General features: G+C 42.7%; 1 protein-coding gene across 1 annotated transcript; it reads left to right on the top strand.

Moving 5' to 3' along the window:
- The first annotated feature begins 7,868 nt into the window (after positions 1-7,868).
- On the top strand, positions 7,869-13,003 carry LOC131242482 (alpha-amylase). The gene is made up of 4 exons (XM_058241158.1): positions 7,869-8,002; positions 8,113-8,245; positions 11,310-12,115; positions 12,570-13,003. Exons 1-4 carry the CDS (start codon positions 7,916-7,918, stop codon positions 12,822-12,824), a joined length of 1,281 nt encoding a protein of 426 aa, XP_058097141.1. The 5' UTR covers positions 7,869-7,915; the 3' UTR covers positions 12,825-13,003.
- Positions 13,004-13,593: the final 590 nt, after the last annotated feature.

The following is a 13,593-nucleotide window of genomic DNA, read 5'->3' as shown; positions in this document are numbered from 1 at the left end:
TTTTTAATCATGTTCTTCATGAGCTAAAAAATGGATGGACATGATAGATTTCTCACAAACATCATGGTCCGCGAATGCGAGCTCACATGAAGTTCTTGCGGTAGGAAGTTATATCATGCCCCAAACTCGGAAAACCGGCTCACAAAATTCCCGATCACCGAATCTGGCGCCGATAGCCTCCGTAGTGCCCCATTCTCGGATCCCAGCACTCACGTGCCCGATTCCGATCCTGGGATCCTACAAGGAGGATTTTCAGTATGATTTTTATTTTTTTGTAATGGAGCATAACCACAAGTATAACCAAGTCATAAAGGCAACATCATCATCACATATCCACTAATATAATCATTTGAGTACAATGTTGAAAGGGAAGTACACATATATATCAAAATCAAAGCTCCAAAGGACAGCTGCACGCTCCAAGCTCAACGCTGCTGCAACCTAACGCCACCTGCATGCATCTATCGTGTATAAGCTTACAAAAGCTTAGAGGGTGGTGAAAGTGTGTGTACAAGATAAGTGCCAAGTATACCATAAAGTCCATAAATCATACATCATCGGAATAAGCAGAAATACTGACAAGATCATGAATCATACGATATCAGAGTAAGCGGAAATATACTGGTAAGTTCATGAGTGCTATCAGCCGTACCAAGGCTATGCAATGCAAAACATAATAAGACAATAACAGATGCTGGGGATGCAATGTAATATGCAAATCCTGACAAGCCACGAACACCATCAACTTCATGCAAAAATATAGTAACCCAAAATGCTAAGTACTGCGGATGCAATGTAATATGCGGTGCGAATGAAATGACCATGCTGGAATGTGAAGTCGGGATGATAGTACGAAGTATCACAGGTTATGGGGTCCATCACAAGGGACTTCTATCCAAACCAGTCCCATACCTAAATTTGGATAGTCAGACACAATGTGGTAAACTCCTGATCTCAGGTTAGTCGCGCGCAACCGAAATCCTGGCCATGCAATGGTACACGTAACAAATAGTTACGCACCACCAGCCCGAGTGGATAGTGAATAAATGAATGAATGGATATGCAATTCCTACTCAATAAGTCTACATATCAGTACGGTTGCTCTCTAGGAAAATCACCGGGGTCTATTACACTCCACTCCGACAGCCTCCTCCCTAGCTGCACAGCCCAGTGAGTGGAAGAGACCTCACTATCCGCCTGCCAATATCGGGCCCAACTCGTCGATAGCGGACCCATTTACGAGCTGGTCATACTCAGCCTAGCTTATAGCCCCTTCACTCGGGCAGATAAGGCCACACCCCCTTCTAACCAACCACGACACAGTGGGAGACACAACCTCATGGTATAAGCACCGGCGCTCATATTCCACTCGGTTTAGACGTTGGAGCATCTCTTGGCCTCGAAGGATTCTGGAATTTTCACCCAAGGACATCCTAAGTGCCCACAGTGCTAGAACCAAATATTTTCGGTGTCCCATCTAGGCATCCACGATGTGCCTATGGAGGTCACGACCCTGATGTCACTAGGGCGTACAATAATCAAGTCACATGTATGCGAGATGCATGAGTCACACTATCCAGTCATGCAGCAATCCTGTGCGTATTGCGCGATAATGTGGGCACTCCGTCTCATAAGGAGTGCCGTAAATAATTTGCCCAATGGCGTATGCTATGATCAAACATTCTTCATATCAGGCATACATATGATGCATATGGGCATGAATCATGGATGTGTACTAAGCATGTTATAAAGTAATGAACTATCCTTACACCGAAGATGGGCCTAGACAGCCTACACGTAACCAGTATGGGCCTATCAATGGGCCCTAAGGAGAGTTATAATGCGGACATTTATTATTCTTACAATGTGGACGTCAAATCAACATTGCTCTGAAGGCATGACCCGTCATAAATGTCATTACATAACCCATGGTGGAATCACACAATGTAATAGACCTTGTATACATCCCATTGGGCCTCGACCCATGGGCCTTAAATACATCAAATGGGCCTCAACAACGGGCCTTGAATGCATCACAATGGGCCTCAACCCATAGGTCAGAATGCATCACAATGGGCTTTAACCCATGGGCCCTAATACATCTCAATGGGCCTTAACCCATGGGCCCCTAATACATCACAATGAGCCTCAACCCATAGGCCTTACATATATCAAAGTGGGCCTCAACCATGGGCCACAAATACATCGAATGGGCCTCATAACATGGGCCTTACATTCACATTCAAGTGGGCCTCAACAACGGCCTCATACACATCAAGGTGAGCCTCAACAATGGGCCACAAATATGATAAGATGGGCCTAATCACTTGGGCCTTATATATATATATACCAAAGTGGGCCTTAATGGACGACCACAAATAAATCAAGATGGGCCTCATCCACATACCAAGGTGGGCCTCAATGGACGGCCACAAATAAACTAAAATGGGCCTCATACATATACCAAGGTGGGCCTCAATGGAGGGCCACAAATAAACCAAATTGGGCCTCATACATATACCAAGGTGGACCTCAATGGAGGGCCACAAATAAATCAAGACGGGCCTCATACATATACCAAGGTGGGCCTCAATGGAGGGCCACAAATACATCAAGACGGGCCCCATACATATACCAAGGAGGGGTCTACTTGAACTATAGATTTGTCTTATTTTTAGTCTCAAGCTTTAAAATGGGCTTTCAAAAGGGTTGGACGGCTCGGATGCAACACATGCATCATGGTGGGTCCCACTGTCCAGTGATGTGAATGGTGTGGAGAGAGCACATACATCAGCGGGGTCCCACCGTCCAGTGGTGTGGACGGTGGTGACAAAACACATGCACCATGTTGGGTTCCACCGTCCAGTGACGGTGTGAATAAAACACATACATCACTGTGGGTCCCATGTGGGGCCCACCATAACGTTTTCTTTCCATCCAACCTGTTGGCAAGGTCACACGGACCTGGATGGAAAGAGGAAACAAATTTCATATTAATCCAAGACTCCTGTGGTGCCCAAAAGAGTGTCAATGACAGCCGTTCAATCACCCAAAAGGGGTCCCATCCAATGCACGGTGTGGATTTTCGAACTACATCAAGGTGGGACCTGTGGTGGGGGCCATGGTCACTGCCCATTTACAAGCCGTAGGATGCTGCTTGCTGTAGCGTTTGACAGCAAGTGGCTTCCTCTCTTGCACATTTTTTTTTTTTTGATTTGTTGTTTTTCGAAGGTTTTTCACAGGTGGGCCCCGCATCAGCTGAATCTAGCGCAACCATTGTACTCTACAGCTCAAGAGAAGCCAAACAAGTCCAATATTGAATATATTTCGGTGAGTAGCAAAATTAAAGTGAATTTAAACGGTGAGAATCACTGGTTTGAAAGGTATGGCCCACCCGATAAGCGGATTAGCTTCATTTTTTGGCTCAACGTCTAAAATGACCTAGGAAATGGGATGGACGGCTTGGATTAAGCCCATACATCAACATGGGGCCTATATAAGTGGCCCTTCCCAAGAGCTTGAAACAAGCTCATATTTGTGGTTTCATTTCACATCCAAGGACGTCCCTGAACGTGGACGGTCTATGCAGAACACATATAGCAAGGTGGGTCTTGCTCAGGTGGGCCACCAAATGATGGATGGTGTGAATACAATACATGTAAAGTGGGCCCCCACCTATGGATCACTTGGATAAAATACATGCCTCATCGTGTGGTCCATCTGGGTGGGCCACACGGCCATATCATCACACGAAAATATGAAAAAGAGGAGGAGAGAGAGAGAAAGAGAGACACGTGATGATGGAGGGACCCCGGCACTATGGGCCCTCCCTTGCATGATCTATTACATACATCAAGTGGGTCCCATTTCAAATGGGCCCACCGACCAAAATCAACGGTGGAGATCCTTTCTCCATCGAAATAGAAGGTCTAGATGACCCCTTTTCAAGCTAGAAAATAAACATCATGATGGGGTCTATGGAGAATGACCCCATCATGGAATGATCATGAAGATCAAGGTGGGCCATCGGCCACATCTTAGGGTCCAAAGTGAGATCCATGCTATTGATCGGTAGGCCTCACTTGACCCATTATAAAACATGAAAACTAGCCTATAGAAGCACTCATCGTTCGATCTTCTCGGTCCGTTGGAATGCCAGTCTCCTAGTGCTCCACTTTGATGGTGGAAGATGAGAAATTAAGGGTTAGGATGAAGGATTTGAGATAGGAAAGTGGGTCACACAACACTCTTTTCTCTCATGAAAGGCCATGGACGTCCACATTTTTTGCTCTCTTTGGTTGCTTGGAAATTATGTAAAGAAGAGAGAGAGAGAGAGAGAGAGAGAGAGAGAGAGAGAGAGAAGTGATGGGAGATGGGTGATGGATGTGAGTGATGGGTGAGGTGATAGCTTGGTTGACTTTCGGGTTTGCTTAACTTGTAGAGAAAGAAAGCATGTGTTGCTTTGTACTTGACATGAGGTGATTGATGGGATTGATTGATGGGACATGTCGTAGAGATTCTCTTGGGATTGCAAACGCGTAGCGTTTTTCTCAAACTGAACGCCGACCCACATCTCCCTGCCAGGGTATTGGATCGGTGCATGAGTCGCGGCGTTGGAACCACGCTGACGGTGCGGTTGCAATGGTACAAGTCTTGAATTAAACCGACTCGAATCTACAGGATACGACTTAGGGTCGCGCACAAACATTGATTATCGGTCGCAGTTTGCCGGAATTCGATGGGAAGGATCGCGGGATTCGACGGAACAGTATGGGCTAGGATACGGGTCTTACAAGTTACGTGGGGCCCACATAGATTAGTATATTTCTCACGAACATCATGGTATGACCCAACTTCACGCAATTCGCGTCGAACCTTTGCATCCGCGCTCACACGGAGTTCTTGATGTAGGAAGTTATGTGGGGCCACATAGATTAATATATTTCTCACGAACATCATGGTGTGACCCAACTTCACGCAATTCGCGTCGAACCTTCGCATTTGCGCTCACATAGAGTTCTTGATGTAGGAAGTTATGTGGGGCCTACATAGATTAGTATATTTCTCACGAACATCATGGTGTGACCCAACTTCATGCAATTCGCATCGAACCTTCGCATCTGTGCTCACACGGAGTTCTTGATGTAGGAAGTTATGTGGGGCCCACATAGATTAGTATATTTCTCACGAACATCACGGTGTGACCCAACTTCACGCAATTTGCGTCGAACCTTCGCCTCCGCACTCCGTGGGGCCCACATAGATTAGTATATTTCTCACGAACATCATGGTGTGACCTAACTTCAGGCAATTTGCGTTGAATCTTCGCATTTGCGCACTCACACGGAGTTCTTGATGTAGGAAGTTATGTGGAGCCACATAGATTAGTATATTTCTCACGAACATCATGGTGTGACCCAACTGCACGCAATTCGCGTCAAACCTTTGCATCCGCGCTCACATGGAGTTCTTGATATAGGAAGTTATGTGGGGCCACATAGATTAGTATATTTCTCACGAACATCATGGTGTGACCTAACTTCACGCAATTTGCGTCGAACCTTCGCATCTGCGCTCACACGGAGTTCTTGATGTAGGAAGTTATGTGGGGCTCACATAGATTAGTATATTTCTCACGAACATCATGGTGTGACCCAACTTCATGCAATTCGCGTCGAACCTTCGCATCTGCGCTCACACGGAGTTCTTGATGTAGGAAGTATGTGGGGCCCCACATAGATTAGTATATTTCTCACAAACATCACGGTGTGACCCAACTTCACGCAATTTGTGTCGAACCTTCACATCCGCACTCTGTGGGCCCCACATAGATTAATATATTTCTCACAAACATCATGGTGTGACCCAACTTTAGGCAATTTGCGTCGAATCTTCGCATCTGCGCGGTCACACGGAGTTCTTGATGTAGGAAGTTATGCGGGGCCACAGATTAGTATATTTCCCACGAACATCATGGCGTGACCCAACTTCATGCAATTCGCGTCGAACCTTTGCATCCGCACTCACATGGAGTTCTTGATATAGGAATTTATGTGGGGTCCACAGAGATTATGATGACAAATCTACTCCATCCATCAGTTTCTGAAACTCACATTAGGTAGATCCAAAAGTGGGTTACACGACAGGAAACCGTGAGAATGAATACCTCCAGTGTTTAACTGGAAGCGGATCGCGTACTGAGCAACTCCGTACCCTAAGCCTACTGAGTAAACTCTATGGGGCCCACCTTCATTTGTGCATTTTATCCAATCCGTTCATCCATTTTACCAGATAATTTTAGGGCCTTAGCCCAAAAATAAAGCCTATAAAAAGATCAAGTGGACCACACCAACGTAAAGAGTGTGAATTGAATTTCTATTGTTGAAAAGTTCTTAGAGGCCACAGAAGTTTTAGATCAAGCCGATATTTGTTTTTTTTATTTTTATTTTTCCTTCATCCATTTCTGTTTAATCTTATGAACAGGTTGGATGAAAATAAACATCACTGCGTGCCTTAGAAAGGTTTCAAGGGAGGAAATCAATCCTTTTACTTTTTCATGTGGTATGGTCCAGTTGAAGCGTGGATATACTTCAATATTTGTCTCAACGTCTAAAATGATCTTTAGAAATGGATGAACGGCGTGGATAAACCACATGCATTCACGGTGTGCCCAACAGAGTTTACTTAGTATGATAAGAGCGTACGAGTAACTCAGTACGCAATCCGACTTCTGTTTAACCCTTCTTTGGAGCCGACCATGATGGCTACCACTCGCATAAAGCACAAATATCATCCTCATCCAAAATTTTCGTGGCCCTCACGAAGTTTTCAATGGTGGTCTTCAATCTCCGTGTTTCGTATGATGTGGTGCACCTAATTTTTGGACTCTCTCTTATTGTGAGCTTGAGGAAGTGATGGACGGACTAGATTTGTCACGCGCATCTTTGTGGGCCCCACATAGCTACCAAACTGGAACTACGTGTTGATCGGGGTACCAGCAATTCGCTTTCTCACTACTTTTCAAAGTCGGCTTCCTTAGCTCGTCGCATGTACGTTAGAAGTGATCCCCTGCATGCAACAGCACCAGAACTTTTATTTCCGTATAACCTATTCTCCTATCATGACATGTGTATATGAAATCCGCACAATTAATTCGGTAGGCCCCTCCATGTATATTATTCTTAAAAAAAATCAGGATAGAACACTTATAATTTAGGCCACAATATATGTTGAATCAGACCGTCGTTTATCCATTGATTACAAAATCATGACCTATCTGATGAGTGGACCAGTCTCAATTTTGTGTTAGGTGTTCTTCATCATGGGTCCTACTGTTTAAAAGGTACGGATTTTAAATACACGTGGCATCCTATCAGGACACAAGGTAGGGAACCACAAGTCCACAACAGTTGTCTGTAGGTGGTCAGCTATAATAATTCCGCGTAGCCCATGTCGTGTACACCAAGTCATCCAATCAGGTCGCCGTTCTAAAAAGTGGTGTCGAACACAGCTAGTTGGACGATATGGGCCCGTCCAACTAATACATAACTGCCCATTGTCAATGAATGTATAAAATCCAACCCGTCCAATATGTTAGCTTCACTGTAAAGATCATCCATAGAAAAATTTAAATCAGATCGGTTGAATCGTCAGGTATTCTACATGTGTACATTATACTAAATTGACACTTGTCCATTACTTTCAAAATCGAGACCCATATGATGATCGAATTCATTTGATTTTTCTATCATTGTTTCTTCATACTGCAGGAAACCTTTTGAACGGTTTAGATGTTTCTAAAAACTTGATACATTGGCATTGATACTCTACTTAGAAGATAACACCATGTTCTAACTTCTAACCGATCATGTGTGTAAATCCTTTTTAAACTCAGACAAGAGAAAGGAATGCAGAGATGAGGGTCCTCTTCATATCGGTGGCATGCCTCTGTCTTTCAGTATCTCTAGTTCCAACATCCACACTAGCCCAAATCTTATTTCAGGTACCATTACATTTTTGCTACATATATATACGTCCACATAATAGTAACACACTCCTTTCTCATGTATATGTTTTATTTATTTATTTATTTATTTGATTTCATATACTCAGGGATTTAATTGGGAGTCTTGGAATAAGGAAGAGGGTTGGTACAACTTCCTTGGAAAGAATATATCGGATTTAGCTAATGCTGGAATTACACACGTTTGGCTTCCTCCACCCTCGCATTCTGTAGCAGACCAAGGTACAAATATCATTTGAATACATCACATTATCGTCTGTGAATTGGTTACAGCAATATCTTGGATACTCTTAAATTTCGATGAAATCTTTTTTGGATGAATTTTTGATATATACAAACCAGAACAAATAATATTTCCCTATAAAAGACATTCTTTTGTGACATGTTCTGCTGTTTCTAACCTTGTTAGTGCACCATGTTTCATGTGTACATGTGTTACATAAATCAAAGGGGTGATTGCACAAGCTTACTGGGAAGATGTTAAGAACCTAACCCATATGCTATAAGTGTCAGGACTGATGGAGCTTGTCAAGCTAGGCACTTGCAACTATTAGAGTAGGTTTGTTAATGGGCCAGTTTGGGGCGAAGTATAATTAAAATTTTAAGTATCATCATCCCAATAATTTAAAATCCAGGCCAAAGCCAAGCCCAGCGTTATCAACCACACAGGACGTGCACATCGAGAGGAAGGAATTTAGTTGGTAACAGGTGGGAATTTTATTTTTCGAGAACCCAAAAACTTAAATCGAAAGCATGTTGGGTGGATTCGACTTTGAAGGCTTTGATTGATAATTATTTCCATGTATACAAATGTATTATAGAACGCATAATGATGTGATTGGTTGCACCAAATGTCATGAAATTTCATGCTATTGTATATTGTATTAGACTGATTAGTAATGAAATATCGTGAAATTTTATGATATTTAGTGCAACCAAACGCGACCTAAACTTTAAAAAAGAAGAAATGAAAGCTGGGAAAAACTCAACTCAACCCGGTTGAGTTTTTGATTCAACTCGAAAAAACTCAGTGGGGACAAGTTTCTTACAGGTTGACTGGCAAATATTAAAATTACCATTCCTGGAATAACAGAATAAGGGCTTTGGTAGGCTGGTTTTTTAGTTATGGCAGTGGCTTTTTTCCTTGTGTAGGAATTATACAATCTGCAACTTGAGGCTTTGAACAGTATACATAGGGCCTGTAGTTCAGTAATCAAGGCCACTAAGTTTGTTGTACCCTACCATGGAAGGAACATGGCCCAAAAATATCCTGATAGTATGATCTTGAGATTTCAATTTGTAGTGGATGAATAGATGGTTATGAAAAGATAGAGAGGTCAACATTCAACCGAATGCAGTCCCATGATGTCCAGCTATAAGAACTGGAGTCTTCTAATCAAATGGTGGTGGAGATTCGGAGAGGAACAAAATGTGGAAGATCATACCTAGATAATATGGAGAGGAAAACAGAGTTTGGAATCCCCGAAGAGGAAGATTAGGGCAGGCCTGGACTGAGCAATATCAAAATTTTGAGTAGGCCCACCCCGATCGGCTCAAAATTGGGGCTTGGACCATCCAAGGACTGGCCCTTTTACAACCCTAATAATGAGTCACATAATCCGGCAGCTGGGGTTGGATCATTAAGGGCTAATCTCTTCAATACTGTGTTATGGGTTAACTAAGGCTGACCCATAACATGGAGTTGTTTGCCTACATCTTTTGACATCTCATACAAGCTACGGGTCAGATACATATTATAGTGTGCTAACAAGCTAAATAATGAAGTAATATATTTATACAGTACTAGTCCCATTAGAATCACCAAAGAAGAAGCTACGAGGTTCCGCTCGCTGCAATTGAATCAAATACCTTAATGCTCTGCTCGCTGTGGATGGGCCATCTGAGTTTTGAGTAGTTGCTCGTAAATGCATAGAGAACTAGTATTAGTGGGCAACCCACAATTAGATCAGTGAAAAGCCAACGGCCCATTTGGAATTACCCAACATGGGTGTCTTCGCCAACATGTTGAAGAGCAGAGGATTGACAGAATATGTCGAAGCAGCTGAGGAGAAGGACATGGAATGGACAAAGATTTTTTAGTAGTTTGTAGCTTTATACACCAAGTGGACGGCTACTGCCATTAAATACTAGAAATTTTCGTTAAAATACACTACGGGCCTTTTGGTTGCCACATAAAAATGAGTTCAAATGAACTCATATTTAAGAGGCAACCAAACAAGCATTAATCATCAGGATTAATAATAAAAGTTGTGGTCAAAGTTTTATGTTGGCCAACCTGATAAAACCTTCCTTCATTCGTGCTGGGGACTGCCAATGAGACTGCATAACTCCCACAGGTGTTATTAAAACAGGCATTAAATAGAACCAAAAAACTCTAATCAAAAGATAAAAGATGAAGGCAGCCCATGTTTATCTGGACAAACAACAATTGGAAGAGGTGCTTGTCCAACATTTCAAAAATCTTTAGCAACCTTCTTTAAGATTTTCTATGAAAGAGAAGGTTGTATTTTTATCTTCTCCTGAACAAGATGTAACCAAGTAGATCTCTTCTTTCTTCTTGCCACCGATGTCTCTAGCCCTTACGATGTCCCAACCTCACTTTATTCCTGCCAGTCCATTCTTGAAATTATTTTTATCTTTCTGCTCAAAGCTGATCCTAAGATGACTAGCTAATCTCTATTACCCATGGTGTCTCATGTTTGTAGCATGGGAGTTGACTTTGTTAAATCAAACTTTGAACTGTATGATTAAGATTGCATTTGGATGCACTACTGAATTGAATTTTGATGAATTAGTTCGAATAGAATGGAACTGACCAAATTGTAAATACTGTTCTTAGCATTCCTATTAAGGGACTAGACTCCGAACCCAAATTCAGATACTTTCATTTTGGGTCCTATATGAGTCTAAGGGCCTGTTTGGTAGACGCCTAAAAATGATTTCATCTCATTTTGGTTAATTACCACTCTTAATAGAGATCTTGATTGTTGCTTATCAAGAATATCGTCTCAAGTACATGATTACAATTAACAAAAATGAAGTGAACTCATTGTTAGGTGTTTGCCAAACAGGTCCTCTGGGCTCTTTTATCTTTAAGAAGACTAGAGTAACTATCATTGATCCTTTCATCTCTATCGAGCAAATTTTGCAATTGAATTCAGTCATGCATCGAAACACAAGCTAATGAAAAGGTCGCTTTCTGTATAAGATTAAGGTCCTGATGAGGCTCATCACATGCTTTTCTTTGTTCCTTTTCCTTCCTCAGGTTACCTTCCAGGAAGGCTATATGATCTCAATGCATCAAGATATGGAAACGAGAAAGAACTGAAGCGATTGATGACGGCATTGCATGATAAGGGAATCAAATGTGTTGCAGATATAGTCATTAACCATAGGACCGCCGAGAAGCAGGATGGCAGAGGGATATGGTGCATCTTTGAAGGTGGAACAGAAGACGACCGTCTCGACTGGGGCCCTTCTTTAATTTGCAGTGATGACACTGCCTATTCCGATGGAACAGGAAATCCCGACACTGGCGCTGGGTTTGGAGGTGCCCCTGATATTGATCACACGAATGCAAGGGTGCAAAGAGAGCTCTCTGATTGGTTGAACTGGCTGAAGAATGATATCGGTTTTGATGGGTGGCGCTTAGATTTTTCCAAAGGATATCGGGCAGACATTGCTAAGGTTTATATCGATCGGACCAATCCAGCTTTCGTGGTTGGCGAGTTCTGGAGCTCTCTTGCTTATGGGAAAGACGGGAAGCCAGAGTATAACCAGGATTCACATAGGAAGGAGCTGGTGGATTGGGTTCGAACTGCTGGTGGTGTTGCAACGGCCTTTGATTTTACAACTAAAGGGGTTCTCCAAGCTGCAGTTCAAGGGGAATTGTGGCGGATGAAGGACGTGTATGGGAGGCCGCCTGGAATGATTGGATTGTCGCCAGAAAAGAGTGTCACATTCATCGACAATCATGATACAGGATCCACACAACAGTTATGGCCATTCCCTTCGGATAAAGTCATGCAAGGTTATGCTTATGTTCTCACCCATCCAGGAATCCCTTCCATAGTGAGTTCTAATCCTCTACTGTTGTTAAGGTTTTTTTTTTTCTGCTGTATGTATCCATAAAATTACATGTCCTCTGAGATTTGGATGGTTATATTGGATGGTTATAAGCACAATTGAACTGGTATGCCCCACCATACATGGACTAAAAAAATCACCTTCCTAGCTATTTGGCCAATGAACTTAGCACATTTGAAGTGTCAGCTATTAGGTCCCTAATCAAACAGTTATGATCATTCAAAATTTGATATTTCTGAGCGAAAATCCATTCATGGTGGGGGTCCATTCGATGAAAATTGATGATAGGCAGCAACACATGTGCAAGTTACATGGTGATAGAACATGAAATTTCATATGTTTCCTCATCCATTTCACTTCTATATCTAACAAAGGCTCATGATCTGTCTTTCTATTAACTTGTTATTAAGAAGAAATCATGTTTTCTTTTCTTGTGCAGTTCTATGATCACTTCTTCACCTGGGGACTGAAGGAAGAGATTGGCAGGTTGGCTTCAATCAGGTCTAGCAATGGGATTCGACCGACTAGCACTTGTCGTGTCATAGCCTCTGATGCTGATCTTTATTTAGCAGCAATTGACGAGAAAATCATTGCCAAGATAGGGTCGAGGTATGATGTCGGCAATCTTGTTCCACCTGATTTTCATATCGTTGCCTCCGGCAATGACTACGCCGTGTGGGAGAAAAACCATTGAATTTCAGGGCGGCCATCTTCTTTGTTGAGATCTTTAGGGCTTGTTTGGATCGTAAGTTACTTTACATAAGTTAATTACACCTCAAGTAACTTATCTTTTCTACATATTCAGCAAATAAGTATGTTTAATAAACGACACAATTACTAGCAATAAAGTAAAGAAATGTATTGGCCTTCCAAGATCATGTGTACTAATCTGTCAATTTTGTTTGGTAAAGCCTTAATATCCACCGTCCATCATGTGGAGCTAACCTTTGTTGTGGATTATTCATTTTATGTTGGGCCCACCTTGGTCCTATCTTCAATGTGAACTGTCCATCGTGTGGGGCCTACCTTCATTGCGGACCATCCACTTTGTGGGCACATCTTCGATGAAGCCTATCCTTCATGCGGCACCACCTTGGATGTGGGTCGTTCATCCTGCGGGGCCCATCTTTAATGTGGACAATCCTTTATGTGGGACCCAACTTCGAATTCAAAGTGGGCTGTCCATTATGCAGGGCCCACCTTCCACCTTGGATGTGTGGGGCCCAGCTTCAATAGCCATCTTCCATCATGTGGAGCCTACCTTTGATGTCGACCGTTTATTGTGTGGGCCCCATATTCGATGTGGGTCATTCATCATTAAGGGTACCTTTTGCTGTAGACAGTCCATTTTGTAGGGCCCACCTTGATGAGGGTCATCCATTATGTGCGGCCCACCTTCAATATCCACTCCCCATCTTGTGGAGTCCACCTTAGATGTGGATTGTTCATCGTGTGGGCATCAC

The sequence above is a fragment of the Magnolia sinica genome, chromosome 4, assembly GCF_029962835.1.
Source record: "Magnolia sinica isolate HGM2019 chromosome 4, MsV1, whole genome shotgun sequence".
Classification (NCBI taxonomy): Eukaryota; Viridiplantae; Streptophyta; class Magnoliopsida; order Magnoliales; family Magnoliaceae; genus Magnolia; species Magnolia sinica.
Note: the sequence above shows the minus strand (reverse complement) of the source record. Positions and strands in the feature narration are given on the sequence as shown.